General features: G+C 35.2%; 1 protein-coding gene across 1 annotated transcript in view; it reads right to left on the bottom strand.

Annotated features, from left to right (window-relative positions):
* kcnn4 (potassium intermediate/small conductance calcium-activated channel, subfamily N, member 4) overlaps positions 1 to 24,220 on the bottom strand; it is a 55,338-nt gene extending 31,118 nt beyond the window's left edge. The window contains exons 1-4 of the mRNA XM_056475548.1: positions 23,557 to 24,220; positions 13,316 to 13,411; positions 3,269 to 3,723; positions 1,807 to 1,942 (exon numbers count right to left, since the gene is read on the bottom strand). Of these exons, the coding sequence (XP_056331523.1) occupies positions 1,807 to 1,942; positions 3,269 to 3,723; positions 13,316 to 13,411; positions 23,557 to 23,841 (972 nt within the window). The 5' untranslated portion in view covers positions 23,842 to 24,220. The remainder of the gene's footprint in view (positions 1 to 1,806; positions 1,943 to 3,268; positions 3,724 to 13,315; positions 13,412 to 23,556) is intronic.
* Positions 24,221 to 25,088: the final 868 nt, after the last annotated feature.

Raw genomic sequence — 25,088 nt, 5'->3', positions numbered from 1 at the left:
TTTAATGAAATGGAAGAAAGTGTTGTGGAGTAATTGCAATTGGCGATAGACGAGGAACTTCTGCAACCTTCTGAGTGAGTACTGGAATTATCATGTAGATTAACAAATCACTGATTATGTTCTCATTCAAAATGAAGAATTTTATATTAGTGTATCTTTCATAGTACTTCTTTGCTGGATATCCAAAAGCTCCTCTTGCTGGCACTGAATGAATCTATAGTTTTCATTCAGAAAACACACACAGGCACATATGGAAACTGCCATTCTATACTGTGCCTTTAAGACATGCTAGTCTGAGGCATTAAGTAATGATGTAAATAACTGATTAACACAAATCACATTATTAATTTAAATACTCTCTTTCCGTTTATTGTTGCATCTAAAAAAAGGATACTACTGCAAATCCATCTGATACAGTAAAAAATCCCTGGATCTATGCTTTTCCATTAATGTTTCCCAGCCTATATAGTAAATCCTGACGGTATATTTAAACAAAAGAAGCTTTTATATCAACAGAAGTTATAAGTACATTAGTTATTGTTTGGATCCATTAGCTTTTGTTTGGATCATTTCCTGTGTTTTCTTTCTGCTATCACGGTTTCCAAGAATGTTTTCATCATTGCTAGTTATTGTTTCATTTCATTCACCTGTTCCTAGTTTTGATCAATGACCTCACTCTGTAAATACTGCCCTCAGTTCAGTTTGCTCATTGTCTGGTGTTAACCGTGCTGCAAATATCATCAAATGTTTGACTATTTATGTGAATACTACCTGGAAATCTAACCAACGACCTTAGAATTGTTTATGCCATTCCTTGCTGTTTGAACTACAGCAAAAAGTTTAAAGGTGCCCTATAATGAAAATCTGAGTATACCAAGGCATAGTAGAATAATAACAGATCAGTTTATGGAAATAGGCATACTGTGCGCCTCAGACACCACTGTTTCCTCATTTTCATGTAAATTCCACGAGTGTAAAACCCCGGTGGACAGTGGGCCAATCAGAAGACAAAACAAACTGTGACAAGACTCATGGGTCATGCCCTTTGCATTTGCATGTAAGCCTAATTTAGGTCGTTCATCCGGACCTGACGAGAAGCCATGTCATCAATACGTACACTGCTGAATCGTGTCAAATCATTCAGCTCAACTGTCATATGTTCATGCAAAGGTTGATATTACTTCCTGGCGGTGTTTTCTTTGACTATAGCTTCAAAATACAACGCCATACATCTCTATCCCTCTCTCTTGTCAAGTTTAATTATAACAGCCGTTATCCACAAAAGATCTGGTGAGCAACATAGATTAACGTTACTCTGATTGGATTTATATTTGTCCATGTTCAGCATACATCATTCCGTGTGTGTGTGTCTGTAACAGCAGCACGTCATAGCGGAGCTCATAAATATTCACGCCACGAGCCATATTTGGTCAGTCATGGACCATCTGATTCTATAGGTATTTTATGAAGTAATAAATGAGCTTATAAAACAATTTCCGGGATTTTTTGAACTTGTCGAAGCCATAAACCTACTATGTAGATATCAGAGAACAATTTAACTGCAAACCAATGCAGTATATGGCCCCTTTAAAAGTTTATATGACAATGTTAAATGTATATTTATTACTTTACTAAAGCAAAGCTATGAGGATTGCTAAAACAATAGACTTGATTCTTTTCATTAGAAAGCCATGTGTTTCTTCTCAAACAAATACCACACTGCACAGAAGAGATGCAATGATGTTTTCAGCATCTGTAGACCGATACAGCAGTACAACCAGGGCTAAAAGTTAGAGTTATATTTACCATGACGCCTGTGAAGAGACACACCACCTTTCCGCAGCTGGTGTGAGGGGACACGTCTCCATAGCCCACTGTGAGGAAGGTGATGGCGATGAGCCACAGTGCTGTGTCCATGCCACCTGTGTCTACCTGCTTCTCCCTATAGGTGGAGACAGAGAGTGACTGTGAGAGTATACAAAACTCAAAACATCTTCATATACCAGTGGTTGTCAACCAGGGAGTCTCACGAGGGGGAAAAGCAAACAATAACATAAGCTAAAACATTGTTCTTCTTCTTTTTTTTAGTTCAATTAATCTAATTTGCTCACTTACACCAGTATTTATTTCTTTCAAAAAGAATTATATGCGAGTTAGCCTCATTTAATGTAAGTAAATTACATTTTAAAAAGGCATGACTTCATGGGCATTTTAATATATTACATGGACATGCATTTTTCTACATATACTGTAAAAACCGATTAGTTGACTTTATTATATATATTTATTATATATACTTTAAGTTAGTAAATTGGCAGTTCCAAGTTAAGGTTCACAGTTCCACAATGGGTTTACTGACTTTATTTCTAAGTAAAATCAACTTGTTACATTTAAGGCAATGGGCTTACTCACTTAAAGTAACTAATCACTTTTTGACAAGGATCAATCTATCTGTGGATCAATCAGTCAGTTAATCTTGATATAAATAGCAGGTAAAATAAGTATTGAACACGTCATGATTTGTTCTGGTAACCTGTAAACCCAACAGTCAGCTTTATCAAAGGAAATGTGTGCAGTTAACTCAAAATTGACTGAAAGTTAATTCTACTCATTTAAAAAGAGTTTTGAACTCAGCGTTGAAGATAATGAGTTAATTAAATACCTCATTACTTCAACTTAAATGGAGTAAGTTCATAGTACTCATATAGATTAAATTTTTAACTCAAATGGTTTATAGCAATCGGTTTCCTCAAACAGTTGCCTTAACTTATTGAGTTTTACAGTACTCAGTTGGTTTGAGTTCTCTTCATTCATTGGGTTTTACTGTGCTCAAATTGCTTCATTTACTCAAATGGATTAAGTTCACAGTACTCATTTGGATTAGTTTTTGAACTTAAATGGTTTGTTGCAATCGGTTTCCTCAAAAGGCTTGAGTTACCTTAACTTTTTGGGTTTTACAGGGTAAATATAATTTTAAAGGAGCTGTTGACATGAAGTTGACCCAGATTTGGGTAAAAACCCAGGCCTCTTGTCTAATCCTTGAAACATTAACCAGACTGCACTGTTTGAAAGTCAATAATGAACCAGTCCCAATGAACAATGTGTTTGTTTCTAAAATAAATCAGTTTGTAAGAACAACTTAAATTGACCATCAACATCAGAAGCGTTGTGCTAACACTTGATGAGCTGTTTCTAATGAGGAATCCAATGGAAAAGCCATCAAAAATATTGTTGCAATTGTGTTTGCTTGCAATCGCACATTCTGTACCTTTCACACAGTCGCAGCATCCAAGATGCAGAGAGCCAGAAGAACATAATGAAGACCAGCAGCGTTCGGGCTGGATATTTGTTCATTAACACCTTGAGCACGAAGCGGAAGGTGAAGTTGATGTTGTTGAGGGAGCCGATGCTCCTGTACGAGGCGCTGAGGAGCACTTTACTGTGTAACAGGACAGCTCTGTGCACCAGATACAGTCTCAAGAACATGAGGGCCGACAGCAGCAGCTCCACATCCAGCATGACTTCTCTGTGACTGGACGACAAGCACAGTGGGGTTGACGAATTCTGCTCCGGTTTCCTCCCGTGTTTGTCCTCCCCGTCTGGCCTCAGGTAGATGGCCACGGGATGGATGGCGCAGACCATAAGCTCCAGGGAGATGCCAAGCACCCGGTTGCTGGTCATGGCAATGCGCCAGTCCACCTGGTTGTGGTCAATGATGAAAAGCTTGAAGAGAGGAAAGAAAAACAGAGGCAGGATGTGTATCAACAAGAGGATCACTTGATTGATCTCATAAGGAAGCAATGATTAACAAAGTATGGCATAGACGAGAGAGCCAGCGAGACGTTCTTGATTCACTGGAACAGCCGAGCCAAAACAAACACAGCCCTGCCCTCCCTGATAGGACGTCCAGCTGTAAACTGTTTTGCTTGTGAAGGACAAGTGTGTCAGTGAAACTACTCGGAGCCATAAATCACACATGAACGCCTCATTAATTACACGACACACAAAAAAATTAAACATGACTTCGAGCTGAAAATGAGTAACACCATATCAATCAACACTCCACTTGGATTGCGCTCGGCAGTTTGAGGAATACATGAAACAAAATTAGATTGTAATTGTAATTTGTCTACATTTTTCCACTGCATTTACTGTACTGGTTCCAGCTGCTGAAAGATCTGAAAACATTTGACACTCAGCACTTAAAAGGTTTCCTCATTCAAGAGGCTATTGCCAAAAGAAAAGGCTCACACTAACATTTAACCATTTAATTTTATACTAGGTCTGGTCCTACACCAAATGACCCTCAGTTGATGCAGTATTAATTGCAAATTGCTGAAACGGAATTGGCAAAAACTCAAGTGTGTATTTGTGTTTAAGTGCATCAGAAGTCTCTATTCACAACATCACATGTAGCGTTGAGTAAAGCAGCCAATCACAGGCATATCTGTTGTTCTTTTAAATGCACTGGCCAATCATAGGTGTTCAAATTGGCATAATCTACTCACCACCCAAGACACTAGTTTTGTTCAGTACTAAGTCTTGCATACTCATTCTTCACCTTATTAAAACAACACAGTGTAGACAAAATGTAAATAAGAGATCCATAGACAGTATAGAGAGCTTCATTGGTTATAATGGGACTGAGTGAGCTCGCAAAAAACTGAAGTAAGAGACCACTTTTAGGGCTCCCACTAAGAATTAGAATCCATTTAGATTTTGAATTGAAGGTCTGTTTTTTTATGATGCTACTAGAAACAAACGCTGTATTCATGCTGCAAAGTTTTGGTATAGTGACATACTTATATAAATGTGGGATTCACTGCAGAGATAATTATAAACATGTCTTGAATAATCAACTGACTGTGACAAAAATAGGCACAAAAACTTGAAATGAGCATGTAATCAGTACAATACTTTCACTGTAACAGAAATTTCTGTACTATAATCTATTAAGAAAGAGAGTAATTTGAACTAGAGTTATGTTATTGTATGTAAACCCCAAAGGAAATTCATAGTTTGCAATGCATTAACTGGTCTTGACACATTCCTTGGATCATGTTGAGAAAAATCAGTACCAATGATATCATAATCATCCAAATCTCCTGTCCATCATTTAGAACTCCTCCAACACAGTTGTTCCAGTTTCCACAACTCAGATCATCTTTAGACCTCAGTGGCAAAAAAAAGATGAACATTTTTTTATGGATTTCATAGCAGAAGACAAAAAGGGTTTTTATGTACCACATCAAATATAACGGCACAATTCCCACTGTCCATTATCCACATCCATCCATTTAATGGGAGGAGTTGGTTTTATCAGAAACTTTGTTATTCTTTTGTGTTCAAACTGTGGGATCTGCTTGCCTGTGCACAGAACATATTTTTTACAAACTGTGTGCTGAATTTGGCCTTTATAATTCATTTAATTAATATCATTATACCAAATTAAAACTGCATATAGGAGGTATCCGTCTCCATCAATGAAAAAATAATAGTGTCGACTAGGCATGGGATGATAAATGTTTTCAAGGTATACCGCGGTTTGTTGTTAGTTTGTTTGAACAAAGGTTTGTTTGGAAAAGTCATGGTTTTAAAACCGCCAAAATTTTCTGTAATACCGTTTCTAAGGTATGTGTAAGATTTTTTATTTACATTTTTTTGTTTTGTTTTTTAGGAAAACAGTATCTCCAGCAGAAAAGACATCAAAAGATGCCGTTTTAAATTGTAAAGAAATCTGTGTTTTTAAAACTAAAACAGCAGAAGTCGATGATTCATTTGAATTATTTAGCCTGACATGTTTACTGCTCCCAAATATTTTAAATCTTTCAAAAAATAAAATATATTGTTTTTAAACAGGGAAAAAGTTGTGTGTTTTAACCAGACATTTTAAAAGAACGTATTTTAGAGCAATAATCTCAATACAGTGATACAGTGATGTTTTTATCCAAGGTTATCATACTGTCAGAATCTTATACCGGCCCATGCCTAGTGTCAACTGTGATATGAGTAAACCTAGTGTCTATCGCCATGATTTTTGGAATGACTTGTCGCAAGACTTTTAGTCTCATAATAAAATAGAAATGCTGTCATTTTGCAACAGTTTTTTTAATGCGACACAGAAAATACAGTGAGGATTTGCATATATTTGTAAATGAAGAGTCATCTATTATGCTTTAATCTGTGCTAGTATTACATGAACATACCATATAGTATAGGTTAAAGTAGACCTATACAAACATTTAGGTGTGGACTAGCTGTAAGTGTTCAATGACTTTAGTTGTCTGAATTAGTAGGTTACATATTATGATTATGATATAACATACACATGCTACATCTTATCGCTTTGGTTCTTAAGCTTTCTTTAAAAAAAATGTGTTCAACTGTCTCTAATTCATTCTTTAATTTATTCTTTCTACTGTATGAGTGTATTGTGTTTGTTTTTACCCCTTGAAATAGCTGTGTCCACCCCTGTATAATATCTATTTGAATAATTCATAAATATAAATATTGATTTTGTTCATATATTTGGGTTTAGCCTGTTGTATGCTGCTGATAACCGAATATACGCAACATGTGCTTGCACAAGTTCCTTATTTGATAGGAATCAACACTGCTTAGAACAATACGGAACACTACTTTTGAAACAACATCAGAATCTTTGAGCATCATCTGGAATACAGTTAGTTACAGTTACAGTCAGTTAATTGTGCTGCAGAAATTTAGAGAATGAGCGATTAACTTTTAGGATGAGGGCCACTGATGGGTGCAATATGAGTCCCATGGGAAAACAGTAAAGGGTTTGTGGGTGCAGGGAGCATGGTGGGGGTTGGGGTGAACTGTTGGAGATGTGAGATCGTGTAAAAGCAGGTGATGTCTTGGCAGAGTGGTCTGATGGAGACATGTGCTGAGGCACTTAAGACTAAGCTTTTGGCCAAATGTCAGGCTTTCTCAAAGCACATCAGATTGCAGAAGACAGACATTCACATGAAAGGAGTTCTCTGTTCTGTTACACTAATGTATATGTGGGTCAAAGATGAAAAGAGGATTTGAGGCATCAAAACTTTAAAGCAGTGTAAAAACAGCTTAAATTTTTTACAGTTTTTTTTAAATCAGATTATTTATTATACATTTTAGAATATTGGAATTTTCTGCTCTGAACACCATGTAGCTGTTTTTGTTGCCTGTGCCTTTAATGCTAGTTCTCCCCGCCCACCGCTCCCACGTGCCTGTCAGAGTGTCTCCATCTCTGGCAACGTCAGATAAACAGCACAGTGACAGACAAGAAGAAAGCAGATCTCACATATTGTTTGTGAGAAATACTACAATGATTATTTGAAGAACTTTCCCAATGATTATTTGGTGTATTGGTGGAGTTTATTCAAGCCTTTCTGCAATGATGAGTCACATGTAATGTCGTTATGTTAAGTTTACGCACGCACATACACACACACACACAGTGGACACACAGCGCACACATTTAACTTTGCACTGTTTTTGCATGGCTAATGTGACAGGATTAATATCCACTGCTGTATGGATATCCGTAGTGTTAATGTACAAAATAAACCTGATTTAACGTCCACAAACCGGGAGTGAAGTGTCTTCTTTTATAATTGTACTGACATGCGGCTGAGGTGATAAAGTCAGTAAAATCGCAGTAATACATAACAAACATGCACTGTTTAAAAAATCTTCTAAATATTGTAAAACTCATTCTTGATCACAATTGATGATGATCACCAGGGGCGTCGCTAGACCCAATTCACTGGGGCACGTGCCACAGTAAAAATCTCCAGTGCCCCAGTAAATGCATTGATATATGATTTACTTCATATGCATGTGTATTTATTAAGAGTGGTGATTCCGAAATAAAAACGATATTCTCTATGTGCAACCAAACCAAAGCTGGTGAAAGCAGTGTGTTTAATAAAAAAGCATACTGAAGCATCTCCGCGTGTGCGCAGAGAAATTGCGCCTCTCCGCGTGTGCGCCTCTCTCAAGCGCTGCTCTTCTGCCGGTGCGAGTCCCAGTAGTTAACATGCGCGCCAAAAAAGCAGGCTACTTACTTGTGACGCGTCTCTCATGCGTTGTAAAACCTGCGTAACAGCCTTTTTTGTTTAGCTAGTTGACAAAACTAAAGTTTAAACAATATGACGGTGATCTTACTAAGCATGCCTCCTGATTTTTTTGAATGAAGCAAAAAGGAGGGATGAGGAGTCAGGGAGCTAAAGACTTAATAAACCTAATTATCTGCCATGTGTCAAGTCTAAGACAACAGATAAATCTATAAAACATCTTTTTATTTGTATTTTATTGAATTGTCTATAGAATTTCATTCAAATTAAATTAATATTTATGCAAAAGATTTCTTAAATGATCTTAGCATCACTCCAGTTTTGTCTAAACATTCTTTTCCAGTTACATTTAAGATTATTTAGAATAATAATTGTATAATAACAAGAATACATTTATTTATAATAAATATTTATAAAATAAATAAAATATACAAATATATATATATATATATATATATATATATATATATATATATATATATATATATATATATATATATATATATATATATATATATATATTTTTTTTTTTTTTTTATTATTGTCTAGCAACGCCCCTGATGATCACAGAGAGCTGAACAGATTTTTTAATCCCGGTAGCTTTGCGCACGTCCTATCTTGCTGATATGATCATACGCGTTACTACGGAGATTTGTTAATAAGCGGTTGTCAATCAATTCGGTGGGCGGGGAAACTGCACTAAGTCACGTTGCGGTCAGCCTCAAAATAGGAGGGATTTGGATCCAATTTTAACATCAGGAAATTTTAAAAAAGAGACTTATTGTGTTTCTATTACTCCAATATGACTGTGGACACACTATATCATACAGTTCTGTCCAAACAGCTTACATGATTACATGAAAAGATGATTTTCATCATAGGTGCCCTTTACTGTGCTTTGTGTGTATTTTTTAAAATAAAAATTGATGCATACACAATAATATGACTTCTCGTCTTTGACACATTTTGACCCATCCAGTTCTGGGATGATACATAGCAGGATTACATAATCAGAATCCAAAAATGAAGTATTTGGAATTAAATAAAATTATATTACCTTTTAAAATATTCAGACAGCTTTTTTATTGATTACACAATTTCAGATTATGCATGGCAGTAAAGGATTCTCCTCAATTCTTTTTATATACGCTACCACCTTTTTCATGTTTTTTTACAGAAAGTATTCTGTTCATTAAGGCGACATTTATTAAATGTAAAAAAAATGTTAAATTGTTAAATATTTATTAAAATTTAAAAATAACTACTTTCTTATTGTATGTAGTTTCAAATGAAATTATTACTCCAGTCATTATTGCTTTTATTACTATTACCATTAATACTACTACTACTAATACTACTACTAATAATAAGAATAAGTAATATAATAAGTAATAATAAGTAATATCATAATAATTAATATTAGAGTGATTTTTGAAGGATCGTATCACTAAAAACTGGAGTAATGAAGCTGAAAATTCATCCTTTAAATCACTGGAATAAATTTTTAAATTAAATTATAAACTTCTTTTGAACAGTTATTTCATAGTGCAATAACATTTCACAATTGTATAATTTGTTCTGTATTTTTTATTAAATAAATGCAGCCTTGGTGAGCAGGAGAAGCTTATTTTAAAACATTTAAAAATTGTACTGACCCCAAACTTTTGACCGGCAGTGTACCTTTATCTTTTTCATTTCTAAAAACAAATAATCTATTTGTGTATAAAAGTCTTACAGATTTGTTTCACAGTTCTTTGATTTTAGTTAATGGTCATGACATGCGGTTAAAAAAGCTTTTCAGTAAGCCTTTGTTGATAAAAAAAGATGCTTTAGTGCTTTGTTTTTTATGTACATATTTTACAAGATATATACAATGATCAAGGTCAAAAGTTATCTTAAGGTAATCAAGATCATACTATAAGAACTGTGTAACAAACAGGATACATTTCAAACAATCATTTCCACTATGTACTTTGTAAACAGTAACAGACGACAGTTTGTATATTTCGTTTCATTCTTACTCAGTTTCCCATGTTTTTGATTCTAAATTATTCTGTTCCTGTTTGTTCTTTGCTTTCAGTTAAGTTCACACTAAGAATTTAACTGGGTGAAGTGTGCCTTGTTTTACATCTTTAAAAACCTATGGTCCCTCTGGCCTCATCTTGCTGTTTCAGTGTGACGAGTTTAGATAAACTTCACCCTTCTTATCTGCATAGTGCACTTGTAGATCCATTGCCATCAAACATTTTCTGAATTTGTGGCTAAATAATATTCAGTCAGGTTTTTTCCCCTGGCCTCAATCAGTTTTTTGTTTTTCAGTTATTCTTACTTATCCCAAACCAACATACAGTACATGTACACCCACAGTGAAGAACTGTAGTCGAAACTGCCATATTTACCATTATGAAGCTGAGTTCATATATTGAGTCCTAATGTATTGAGTTACTGTCTGATCTTCTGTCTGATCTTTAACACCTCTTATAGGGACAAGACATGACACATCATAAGATAAACATATCCCAACAGTGTATCTTATTGCTAGCAACATTTTAACGTTAGTGTGTGCTCACACGGTATGCTCTCTGTCAACACAACACATCAAATTTCCTTTCAATCAGTAAGATATTGCAACAGAAGACACTAGAAGACACTTAAAGGGAATTAAAATATTCTTAAAGGAACTAATAAAACATGTTTTACTACATATTTTAAAGACTATATTTCTGTACTTTTCTTTTACTTTTCATAATATGTACAAACACAATTCTTTTTGTCAGACAAAAGGATTGGAATCATATGGCTTTTGAAACCATAGGAGTGGCAATTTGTGCCTTTAAACTTTATAATGTGCGCTTATTGTAACTTTTCATATGCTTTAATAGCATAGTTCATTCAAAAATTACATTCACTTAAGTGTTTAAGGGAGAGTAAATAATCATTTAATAATTAGTTGTTGTTTTTTTCTGTTGAGCACAAAAGAATATATTTTAAAGAATGCTGAAAACCTGTAACCATTGGCATTCATAGTATTCATACTATAAAAATACCATGGAAGTAAATGATTACCAGTTTCCAACATTTCTCAATATATCTTATTTTGTTAAAATTTTTTACTTAAACAGGTTTGGAGCAAGTGAAGGGCAGGTAAACCATGACAGTATTTTTTTCTCAAAATACATTTTTTTCTAAGATTTATTGGTTGTTTTGTTTATCATATAGATATTTCGCAAATTTTCGCTAATTAATGTATTTGTACACCCATTTCTCCATCTCAAAGTGAAAGTTTCATTTCAAGTTTAAGTTTGCTTTCAGCAACCATGAGTTAAAATATTCAGCGTCATTCAAAATAACTGTGTTCATCCCATTCATTCTATGGAAAAAATTAAGGCAATTTGGGTTAGGACAGGCAATTGGAACATTACCTGCTCTTATAAATTGTAAACAATCCTATAATGAAATAACATTTTTAATAAATATTGCAAAAAATACTGAAAACAATGTTTCAGCTCAAATTAGTCACAGTATGGTGTGGTTCCTGTTTAATTAGAAATTTATGAACATTTCTCAGTATTTCAGTTCATAAAAAAGGGGTGAACTAAACAATAGAATAATAAAAACAGAAACATCCACACTGCTGATGAAGTGTGAATTTGGTTGAAAAGTCTTAATTATAATAACAATAATAATAATAGTAGTAGTAATAGACTTGTATTATTAAAAAAAAAAATATATATATATATATATAATAATAAACTTGTATTATTATTATACATAATAATGATTATAATAATAGGGGGGCAGGGGGGTCATGGTGGCGCAGTGGGTAGAACGGTCGCCTCACAGCAAGAAGGTTCGGGAACCGGCTGTGTCAGTTAGCATTTCTGTGTGGAGTTTGCATGTTCTCGCCGTAGTGTATGTATGTGAAAGAGTGTGTATGGGTGTTTCCCAGTGTTGGGTTGAGGCTGGAAGGGCATCCGCTGTGTAAAACATATATGCTTGATAAGTTGGCGGTTCATTCCACTGTGGCAACCCCTGATTAATAAAGGGACTAAGCTGAAAAGAAAATGAATTAATGAATGAATAATAGGTGGCGCGGTGGTGCACTGGGTAGCGCTGTTGCCTCACACAAAAAGGTCGCTGGTTCGAGCCTAGGCTGGGTCAGTTGGCATTTCTGTGTGGAGTTTGCATGTTCTCCCCATATTGGCATGGGTTTTCTCCAGGTGCTCGGGTTTCCCCCACAGTCCAAAGACGTGTGCTATAGGTGAATTGGGTAAACTAAATTGGTCGTAGTGTATGGGTGTTTCCCAGTGATGGGTTGTGGCTGGAAGGGCATCCGCTGCGTAAAATACAAGTTGGCATTTTATTCCACTGTGGCAACCCCTGATAATTGAAGGGATTACGCTGAAAAGAAAATGAATGAATGAATAATAATATACACTCATTCATTTTCTTTTCGCCTTATTCCCTTTATTAATCTGGGGTTGCCACAGCGGAACGAACCGCCAACTTATCCAGCATATGTTTTACGCAGCGGATGCCCTTCCAGCTCCAACCCATCACTGGGAAACATCCATACACACTCGCATTCACACACATACACTATTTACCAATTTAGGTTACTCAACTATACCGCATGTCTTTGGACCGCGGGTAAATCGGAGCACCCAGAGAAATGCCAACTGACCCAGCTGGGGCTCGGTGAGGTGCTGTGAGGCAACAGTGCTAACCACTGAGCCACCGTGCTGCCATAATAATATTAATAATAATAATAAAGCTAAAAAATACACACAACAATACATGCATAAAAACTAGACAGCAAAACTAAACCAAGATAATAAAAACATCTCAAATCACATTAAAGCGATCCTCCAAAATTAAGTTTTAGGTAATGATTTAAAAACAGTCAGGGATTCTGCATTCTTAATCTCAGAGGTCAAAGAAGTGCACAGTTTAAAATTTTAATTTAAATTTCAGACAAATATTGAAGACACAGACCATTCAGTTAAGGATGTAAATAAGTAAGTAATTTTAAAATTAAACTCAAAACTAATAGGAAGCCAGTGGAGTGCTTAAATTGGCTGTTTTATAAAAATCTATAATCTTTGTTTCAAAAAGACCCAGAATGCAAAAGCAGTACACAGATTTTGAATGCATAATAAGGATTAAGATGGTTAATATGGTCAGTCATTCAATTCAATTCACAGTCAGATTTGTGCAACAACAAGAAAAAAACTCACTCTGATGTCTTTATAATGAAAGGCGATGATGAGAATGAGCAGACAACCAGTGGAGAAACTAATGAGACCGTTTATGGAGAGGGCATATATGGATCCCTGGAGAGAACAGAAAAAACAGATAATGAGACTGAATAACAATAAAATGTACAGTCTTATACTACTTTTCAAAGTGAAAACTGAAAAAAACAGCAGTTATTAGAACATTTAATAGAAATACCAACCTTAAACTTAAGTACTATTGTTCTGATTCATAACTTGCTTTAAATAAAATGTCTCCTACTGAATAAGGCATGACATAATCAGCAATTTAACATTTTTTAAGGATCTGTTTTAAGACTGGAGGCTTTTCTAATGGCAAAAATACCAGCATGCTAGGATAGTGCATGAAAATCCAAATCAAGCCATTAGAGGTCAAAACTCAAATCCATTATTCAAACAGGCGCTAATTATGCACTAAATGATGTGGAAAGATGCAATATGACCGTAGGCAGTGTGAGCAGCACAAAGGGGAGGGAGACAAAATGTGGAAAAACTAGCATAAATAGCCAATTTTCCTGCATAACCAGTTTTCCAAGAGAATAGTGTGCTTAAATTATGCCTGGAAGATCGTTCTGTTAGCAGGCGTTCCATACCAATGCCACTAAAATAATACAACACAAAAAAATATGTAGCGAAATGCATTACAAATGTCATAACAAAAAGTATGATCCCACCAAGCAGATGTCTAATAGACATCCAAACCTATAATGACAGCATATGAAAGAGAGACAGATGGGGGCTTGGAATCGGGAAACTGCAAACCAGGACTCGAACTTGGGATGCCTGATATGTAATAGTACTATATGCCAGCACACTCCCTACAATGCTATTGGTGTTGACAACATAGATGTCTTGGTTAATACAAAGCTAAATTTGGGCTGTCTGTAAAAATCAAATAGACATAACAATAGTCCAAAAATAGACGAGTCATCAAATAGACGGATTAGACAGACTCCACATCTGCAACCATTCTTTCCTTTCTTTTTGATGACTATTTTTGGACTAGAGATCTATTTTGATTTTTACTGACAGACCAAATTTTGCCTTGTTTTAGCCAAGACATGTATATTTGGACATCTATTTGATCTATTTTAAATATACACAAACCAAATACTTGCTGAGTTAACTCTATAAATCAGATATCTTGTTGTAAAATTGGCAGAATAGAGCAGATTTCATCTAGAAAATTTAACTAATTAAACAATCACTGAACTAACTTAAATTCATTATGTTATACCAATATAACTAGACTTGGAAGTAACATTTTACTGTGATGGTCCTCTTTAGATATTCTGTTGCCAATTAGCAGTCTTTAAATCAGTGTTTCTCAACCAGGTTCCTGGAGGACCACCAGCTCTGCAAATTTTCTATGTTTCTTTAACCAAAAACACCTGACTCAGAGACTGAAAGACCTGAAATGATTGTGACAGACAAAGGAGACATCCAAAACATGCAGTGCTGGTGGTTTTCAAGGAACATGGTTGAGAAACACTGTTTTAGACTATTAGTGGACGCTTTGCTTAAGGATGGACAGCATTGGAAATTTTGTCCAATACCTGGTAACTCTTCATATTTGGAATTTTTACCAATAACCAATATACAATATATGCACTCTCAACAATAATGGTACAAATCCTGTCACTAGGCCGGTGCCTTTTCAAAAGGTGCCCATTTGTGTTTTAAATGAATACAAATTTCTGTCATGAAACTCTGTGTGCAGACTGATTACACCAAACCTGATCCTACATCATCAACTACATGGCGCAGGTGATTGGTTGTTGTTGCCCTAGCAGCCAATGAGCTTGTTCCTTAACATTTGAAATGCCTCAGTTTTATGCTAGCAATGTGTGATGCATTTTCAGGGACCACCCTCCACCCCAGCTCCCCCTCTTTAGGTCTGCTCCAGGGGTTACATGTATATTATGTTTGCAGCAGAATTTTGTTAAATTCTCAATATGCATGTCTGTAAATATACTAGCTGTAGCAAGTCTTGGTACTTGCTCTGCCATAATTATCAAAACAGCAGCAGGATAGCAGATCTATGCCACCAAGAAAAAACACATCAACATTCCTATATATCCTTTTTTAACAGAGAGTTATCATAACAGAAATATTTTTAAAGTAGAAATGTGTACCTCATAGTACTTTAAAGGTACAAAAAAGAACCTTAAAAGCACAAATGTGCACCTTTTGAAAAGGTTCTGTCCTAGTGACAAGTTTTGTACATTTATTTTGATGGTGTGCTGATACATTTGCATGTTGATATGAATTTTTCTTACCCTGATTATAAAAACAAAATCAAACAAATGCAGTAAAACTAACATTTCTTTCCTCAAAATCATTTAGAAATTGCAATTCTCAAGCCGTCTTTTTTTTCAGGGTAAAATACTGCCACACTGTTGACATCTTGTCTTCCCTTTAACATAAACTCTTCCAAAGCACACGTCAGCTGTGGGAGCACATGTCTGAAATAATTCATCCAACAAAAAAAAATTATTGGCCAGTAATTAATTTCCTTTTCAGACCACTAATGACGTAAAATACACATTAATTAATCTTGAAACCAGACAATTCTGGAGACAGAGATTCTGATGAATGGGGAAACGAAATGAGAACTCCATTAATGAGCCAGTAAGAAAAGGAACAGAGGAGATGAAACAAAAACAATCTACTTAAGGAAGCAAAAACAATAGACACAAGTGGCTGTTCTAATATCTATTGTTTTTGCCATCTTAATTTGCCTGTTTTGGTCACTGTATTTGATGAAACATAGTGTTTTACAGCTATAAGTGGGAAGTCTGCAACACAGACTCAATGGAAATAAATGCTTCATTCCACATTGTTGTGAAACTGCATAAATGTATTTTAACACATTTGACTACAGTTTCTAGGTAAAATGATTGCTGGGCAGTATGACACCAACAACTTTTGTTCTTTTTTACACTCATGATATTAACAGGCACATATTATAAACAAAAATGTTATTATTTTCTTGCAGTTCTTTGCACAACACCAAATAAATAACCACAAAACAACTTAACAGTGTCTATGGCCCTGTTTGTACAGTACCTGGCATTATAGATTCATTTTCATCGGTCTGATCACAAGTGGACAAATAAAAGCTTTAAAAAAGCCTTGTGTGAACAATAATGTGTTCCTTAGGTCCACGTGTAATCAGAGCAACAAAAATGCACCTTAATACCAGGATTTTGTCCACATTCTACCCTTTTCATCTACTGTGTGTTTTGTCAATCTAATTAAAAGTAGACTACCACACCAAATAAAAATGCTTTCTAAATAGGTTACTTCAAGTGTTAACTAATGAAATTATAGATTTCATTGATTTAGGCTATTTTATTTTTGATCAACTCCTATATAAGTCCTAGACACTTTTGTTCGGTTTTACAATTTTAACATGTAAGCTGTGCTGTTGTGCTTATAGTTTGTTTAACGAATATTTTAGAACATTGAAAAAAGGCTCACACAGAACTGATCCTGTAAAAAGTCATCCAACACATGCATTTCTTTTATTGACTAAACTCCTGCCTAGACACAGGTGTGATTTTTTTTTTACATACTTCAACAGTCTTCAAATCTTTTTGGTTGTGTGGGTCTCATCTCTGATCTTTAGTTCTTATTTTTAATTGGATTCAGGTAAGGTAGTTAACTAGGCCATTCTGTGGGTCTCGTCTCTGATCTTTAGTTCTTATTTTTAATTGGATTCAGGTGAGGTAGTTGACTAGGTCATTCTAGCAGTTTTATTTTCTTTTTCAATCAAGAAACTCATTTAGAGTTTACTTGACTGTGCTTAGTTTGAATCATTGTCATATTGAAATGTCCATCTTCATCGTCTGGTAATGTAGGTGTTGAGACTGAAGCAGGTAATATTCATTTACACCGACAAATGGCAGAGTTGCTTTCTAAAAACAAAGAGATTTCAGCTGCGGTCCGGGCTTTCCATACCTTTTTACACCTCCCTTTCTTCCTGCATTCAATACTTTTTCCTTGTGTCATTACATTTTATTACATATAATTAATTTCTAAAATAGTTAGTTTTGTTTTCTTTGTTGTATTGAGTAATTATAATCACACATTATAAAAGCTCCTAACACTGTTTTGGAACCTCCTAAACACTGTTTTGGAACCACAGTTAATGGTCTCTTAGAATTCATTTTAACGTGGATGAACTCAGTACACTCAACATTAATAAAACAGTGAGCTAAGCTTACAGGGGGGTCAGGCTAAAGTTTGTTTTGCCCACTCCATTCACCGAAGTATGTGGGTAGGATAACACGTGAAAATCAGCATAGTGCTTATGTCCCGTTTGAGGTCAACACTCAAATCCATTATTCAAACAGGCGCTAATTATGCACTAAATGGTGTGGAAAGATGCAATAGGCAGTCTGAGCAGCTGAAGGGAAGGGGGACAAAATGTGGAAAAACTTGCATAAATAGCTGCTTTTCCTGTATAATTTGGTTTCCATGAGAATGGTAGGTTTAAATACACCGTCACACTCGCAGAAGTAGGCTATGCTTACTTCAGATTAAGTAGATCAAAAATAAGTTTGAAGCAGTGTGAACCAAAAATAATTGCAGGAAACTTTATAGGGCAACATAGACGAGAAACATAAATACATACTGTGGATGAACAAACCGATTAGTTTTCAGGCAGTGTTAAAACTATTCAGTCACTCATGTTGACAACTTCATACTAAAACTGGTTAGATTAATAAAACTTAGATTAATAGTGGTCTAAATGTATTTCTATAGCACATTTAAAAGCAACGGAGTAAAACCACAATAATAAAATCAATAAAAGCATGGATCATTTACAGTTGAAGTCAGAATTATTAGCCCCCCTTTGAATTTTTTTCTTTTTTTAAATATTTCCCTAATGATGTTTAACAGAGCAAGGAAATTGTCACAGCATGTCTGATAATATTTTTTCTTCTGGAGAAAGTCTTATTTGTTTAATTTTGGCTAGAATAAAAGCAGTTTTTAATTTAAAAAAAAAAAACAATTTAAGGTCAATATTATTAGCCCCTTTAAGCTATATTTTTTTTCCCGATAGTCTACAGAACAAACCATTATTATACAATAACTAGCCTAATTATTATTCTAACCTGCCTAGTTAACCTTATTAACATAGTTAAGCCTTTAAATGTCACTTTAAGCTGTATAGAAGTGTCTTAAAAAATATCTAGTCAAATATTATTTACTGTCATCATGGCAAAGATAACATTAATAATTAAGAGTGGCTAATAATTCTGACATCAACTGTTTATGGAACGGGAACTTGATCAAAAGCCAGTGAAAACAAATAAGATTTGAGAGCAGTTTCAAAACTGGCCAGCAAAGGAACCAATCTCAGTTAACCTATTCCAAAGTTTCGAATCTGCAGTTGAAAAAACACCCCTAGTTTTACAATGACAACATGGGACTGTAAGAAGACGCTGGTAAGTAATCTTTGAGATGTGCAGAGAATCAGAGTGTCACTAATGTAATTTGGTGCAAGTTCAGATGATGCCTTGTACACATTTACTGCTGTTTTGAAAACAATCCTGAACTTTACTGGAAACCAATGTAAAGACACTAAAATAGGTGATATGTGGTTCCTCTTTTTTGTTCCAGTAAGAAGCCCTGCTGTGGCATTTTGAACAATTTGAAAGCAAGAAATGGTCTTCTGAGGCAGGCCACGGTAAAGGAAATTCAAAATCAAAAATTTGATTTTGTTTTCGTTTAGCTGCAAAAATTATTAGCTATCCATCCAGAACATTTTATCAAAACAGTCACAGAGCACAATCAAGGACCCACTATTATCAGTTTTAAATGGCAGCTAATTCATCTGAATAACAGTGTTAGGAGAAATTTATTCATTCCTTTATTTTCTTTTCGGCTTAGTCCCTTTATTAATCTGGGGTCGCCACAGCGGAATGAACCACCAACTTATCCAGCATATGTTTTACGCAGTGGATGCCCTTTCAGCTGCAACCCATTCATGGGAAATACCCATACATTCTTATTCACACACACACATACACTATGGACAATTTAGCTTACTCAATTCACCTATACCGCATGTCTTTGGACTTGTGGGGGAAACCGGAGCACCCAGAGGAAACCCATGTGAAGATGGGGAGAACATGCAAACTCCAGACAGAAATGCCAACTGACCCAGCCGAGGCTCGAACCAGTGACCTTCTTGCTGTGAGGCGACAGTGCTACTTACTGGACCACCGCGCCGGTAGGAAAAAATATATTTCCTAAAAATGGCACCAAAGCGGTATCATATAAAGAGAAAAGAGATGAGGACCTAAAATGGAACCTTGAGGCACACGATCACATGGCAAGGAAGCCAAGGAAGGAGAAAATTTGTCCATGCTCACTAAGAAAGTTCTGTCTTTGAGGAAGCCAACCACTGCAGGACAACACCTTGTATGCCCATCACCTTTCCAGCTGATGTTATAGAATACTATAATCAATTGTGTCACATGCTGCACTCAAACTGAGTAAAACAAGCACTGCACATGAACAAGTGTCAGGAATTTGCAAAAGGTCATTGCTGACCTTCAACGATGCAGTTTCTGTACTGTACAGTGGTTTAAATCCTGCCTGAAAAGTGTAAAACATTACACATACTAATAAAAGAATACAGCTGCTGAATACAACTCTCTCCAACAGTTTTTAGATAAATGATAACTTAAAAATAGGTCTAAAATTACTAAGGATCGATGGATCAAGACAGGGCTTCTTAAGAAAAAGGTGAACCACAGCATGCTTAAAACTAGCTGGTACAGCTCCATTTGACAAAGAACTATTAACGATGGCTGTAACGACCGAACTCAAGGATGCAAACACTTCCTTGAAAATAGAAGCTGATATGACATTAGATTCACATAGATTACAGTTAAAAAATTTAATGGTGAACATTCTATTGGGAGATGATCATATAAATGGCTGAAGATGGCTGATCTGATTCATAAGCAACCTAAGGGGGGAAAAGTCAAATACAGTGGATGTCAGAATTATTAGCCCCCTTTGAATTTTTTTTCTCTTTAAATATCTTCGGCTAGAATAAAAGCAGTTTTTAATTTTAAAAAATACAATACAATAACTAGCCTTATTACCCTAACCTGCCTAGCTAACCTATAATTAACCTAGTTAAGCCTTTAAATGTCACTTTAAGCTGTATAGAAGTGTCTTAAAAAATATCTAGTCAAATATTATTTACTGTCATCATGGCAAAGATAAAATAAATCAGTTATTAGAAATGAGTTATTAAAACTATTATGTTTAGAAATGTGTAAAAAAAATCTTCTCTCCGTTAATCAGAAATTTGGGAAAAAAATAAACAGGGGGCCTAATAATTCAGGGGGGGCTAATTATTCTGACATGTGTGTTATAAATGTCTAAAAGAGGAGTTGTTTTTAATGTTAAAATTTATAAATAAATATATAAACCTTTAGTAAAGCCTTTAAATCAGTAATTTTGTGTATTTATGTCTATTTATTATATTAAAATAAACATGAAAAATTATGTATTTAATGTTTAGTTTAAACTTATTATTTGTACACTATTTTTATGTACACTATTGGTCAAAAGTTTGGGGTCAGTAGGATTTTTAAATGTTTTAAAATAAGCTTTTCCTACTCACCAAGGCTGCATTTATTTAATCAAAAAATACAGTAAAAATTGTACAATTGTGAAATCTTATTGCACTATAAAATAGCTGTTCAAGAAGTTTATAATTTAAATTTAATAATTTATTCCAGTGATTTAAAGGATGAATTTTCTGCTCCATTACTTTAGTCTTCAGAGTCAAATGATCCTTCATAAATCACTCTAATATTAATTATTGTTGTCATTATTAATGTTATTATTATTAATGGTAATAGTAATAAAAGCAATAATGACTGGAGTAATCATTTTATTTGAAACTACATACAATAAGTAATAAATAAATATTCAATAAATAAGTATTTAACAATTTAACCATTTTTTAACTTACATTTAATAAATGCCGCCTTAATGAACAGAGTAATTTTCTTTAAATTATTAAATAAAAATTATAAAAAAAATAAATAACTGCAAACTTTTGACTAGTAGTGTACCTAAAATGATTAAACAAGGTATTATGGCATTACTAGTTCTATTAAATATTTCATTGTATACCTGAAAACACTGTAAACAGATTTGCCTGCAAGAGTGTTGTAAACATGTAAATAATCAGACAACATATAAAAAATAGCAAAATATAGACAACTTTTTGACTAACAGAAAAGATGTGCAATGCACCTCAGTGGCCAACACATCAGTTAGTGTGCTAAAGTTGTGTTGGACTGCTTGGGCATACAGTATTGTTTTGATAGAGACATCATAAGTAAATATAACATAGGCGTTTTTACTGACAGCTCATGCTGTGTTGTGCTTTATTAGTATGTTCTGTTTGTGAAGATGATACACTCTCCGAAAAAAAAGGTGCAAAATTTGTCACTGGAGCGAGGCTTTTTTAGAAATATGTATCCTTTTGTCGTTTGTTACTTCAGGTGCTGAATTATACGTTTTGTGGTACTAAAATGCAGTATTATAAAGGTTTTTATTTATAAACCAGAGCATTCGGAGAAAAAACCCACACAAACATGGGGAGAACATGCAAACTCCACACAGAAATGCCAACTGGTCCACCCAAGGGTTGAATCAGGGACCTTCTTGCTGTGAGGCAAATGTGCTACCCACTGCACCACCGTGCAGCCAGAGGGGTGTAGGGTTGGAAAATGTCCTCGAGCCGGATTCAAACTCAGGATGCCCTGACATGCTACTGCACCATATGTCGGCGCGCTAACCACTAGCCTATTGCACGAGCTTGTATTCTTAGTAATTTACATGAAATTACACCTGAGTATACTTCATGGCCTGTACACGTACTCAGTGTAGTGTAATTAGTATTGTAAGTACACTTGGCTTGTTGTTGTGTTTACTATTTTAATTGAGTGGCCTATTAAAACACATTTTCCACAGTTTTACATACTGTCTTTAAAGACTTCTATGTTGCAGCTTATATACTTAGAGGGCTTTAGGGTGGAACAGCAAATATTATAACACAAGCTGCAATATAAAACTACAAAAGCAGTTAATTGGAAATATACCTCAATGTTTGCTAAAAAGGTTGTTACACAGTTACAGTAGGTCACACAAATGAAACACTTAACCATTTTAATGTGCTAGAGAATGGGCTAATTTAGTTCCAAGCTGTGGTTAATAAAGTTAATAAATAGCCTAAGTATACTCAATAAAGTTAACGTGAAGTATACATGTTCCCCCACATGAAAAAATGAAAAAACACTACAGATATATATATATATATATATATATATATATATATATATATATATATATATATATATATATATATATATATATATATATACTGATGTTTTGAACCATACTATAGTAAAGTCTATTATACTGTATATAATATTTACAACTCTTTATTAATTTATTTTACAGCATACTGTATAAACCATTATGAACTGATAAAAACTTTACTAAATTGTGAATACTTTCATTTTTACTCAAAAAAACAAAACAAAACTGTGGTGTAGTTGTAAACCTTAGAACAGTATTGGCAATTTGTCTATATTACTATAGTTTTTGTATTATCACAGTAACTACGATAAAAAAATCAAAAAAATCAAAAAATTATGTCATAGTTTAATCACTTGTTGCAGTTCTTTCTTGTGTTGAACACAAAAGTAGATCCTTTGAAGAAAGCTGGAAACCTGTAACCATTGACTTCCATAGTATTTGTTTTTCCAACTATAGAAGTCAATGGTTACCGGTTTTCTGCATACTTCAAAAATATCTTCTTTTGTGTTCAACACAAGAAAGAACTCCTAAAGTTTTGGAACCACTTGAGGGTGCCTAAATAGTGAGAATATTTTCATTTTTGGGTGAACTTTTCCATGAACACATCAGATCACATCATACTTTATTACTGCTTCAAAAACGCTAAATTATTATATATTATTATTTGTAAGTGTAACTAGTGTGTTTTTATTCATATCTGGGTAATCTTTTTTTCATTAAATACAATTTTACCCTCTAATGGTTGATGCTCCATTCATCAGTTTCATCACTTGCTGTGTCAAGCACACTACTACCGTTACCCTGTAGCCTACTTAATGACAGAGAGATGTACTCACCGGCTGGTAAACTACCGGGCACAGCTCAGCATGCAACACCATCAGCAGAATACCCAACAGCGCGGTGCCCAGTGCCCACGCGCACAGGCGCCTTTTGTCCTCCAGCAGGAACTTTCTGTCGCGCAGTCTGTAAAGGTTCATCCCTTCAATCGGACTCATTCTCTTCCCCATGTGGGTCAGCGGTACTCTTATCTCCGTCGTTTCCCCGTTGTGGTTCACAAGCCCATCGCAGTTTCTGCCGTCCACCATGGTCTCCAAGTGCGCGAAGCGAGCGGTCATCTCCATAGCGCGCTCGTGTTTTCAGTCGACACTGTCGCCCTCAGTCGCCTTGTTCCCCATCCTGTCCTTCCCCTTCTCCTAACAAAATTTCGGAAGACATAGCACAGCGAAACCAGGTATTATCACGATGTGCTGAGTGAAGAGCGAAATGCGCGCTCCTACCTGCGATCCTCCACTCAGACTGTTACGCGCCTCAGCATTTGACTGAGTCTGTGGGAAGGCGCTCTCTATCAGACGCTCTTACGTAAACTGTGGATAAACCACATCAACTTCATCTTCAAATAGTGTATCGTCGTGCTTTAAATGTGAAATGCGTTTATTTTTAATTTGTTTCCATTTCTTTTTTTCACGTTCCCAAGTTCAAGATGTGGTAAAGCGCGCGACTGATAGAAGATAGTTTGGTGAAGCGCAGAAGAGTGAAGTTTCCATATACTGTAACTGTTACAAATACGTTTTTGTCATCTCATGCAGCGTTTGCCTTCTCAGCACATTTGAGGAGATGAGCCAAGACATGAATATATACTCTGGTAAATTCGTCCACGTGGGCACCTCTAGTGGGAGACAAGTTTAGTGCAGAGCTAAAGGTTTGGTTACATGCAGCTACCTTTTCCACAACTACTGTGGTCATAGCTGGGAGTATTTCTGCAGTTAAAGGTGCAGTAGACGGTTAGCATAATATCTTTCAAATACAATCTCTCCCCTGTCATCCAGAGCCATATGTCTCCTGAACTCGCGAAAGCGCACATTAAACATGACAGAGGTCCAGATCATGTCATTCGCCAGTTAAAAAACTGTATAGTACTTTATAATAATACAATTCCCAGCGAAAATATTTTCAATTCAATTTCAATTATGTGGTTAGCGAGCAAAACTTGTCATCACTCTCATCTCATCAGTCTCACTCTCCCACAAGCTTTGTCCTAAAGCGACTACTGTATGCTTAGTCGTTGGTCAGCGCGGGATACTTATTACTAAGCCAAATGTACATGCTATTTCAGACCGAATATTCAGAGTAGCATGGTAAACAATATAGGGAGAAAGTCACATGTTGTTAATGTTCAAAAATGAATCACTGTGAATATAAAACCAACTTTACCCCAGTAAAGCAGGCTAATAGGAATAGCGCGGTTTACTTATGTTTTGTTGTTAAACTAAATAAAAATCTATGAAATTATGAAACTGAAAATTGTCACATCAATCGTTCGCTGGAAGATTTTGTTGGTGAGCAACACCTCTGTGCATAGCCCTTTCGC

The sequence above is a fragment of the Danio aesculapii genome, chromosome 16 (genome assembly GCF_903798145.1).
Source record: "Danio aesculapii chromosome 16, fDanAes4.1, whole genome shotgun sequence".
NCBI lineage: Eukaryota > Metazoa > Chordata > Actinopteri > Cypriniformes > Danionidae > Danio > Danio aesculapii.
This window is presented reverse-complemented; position numbering and strand designations above follow the sequence as displayed.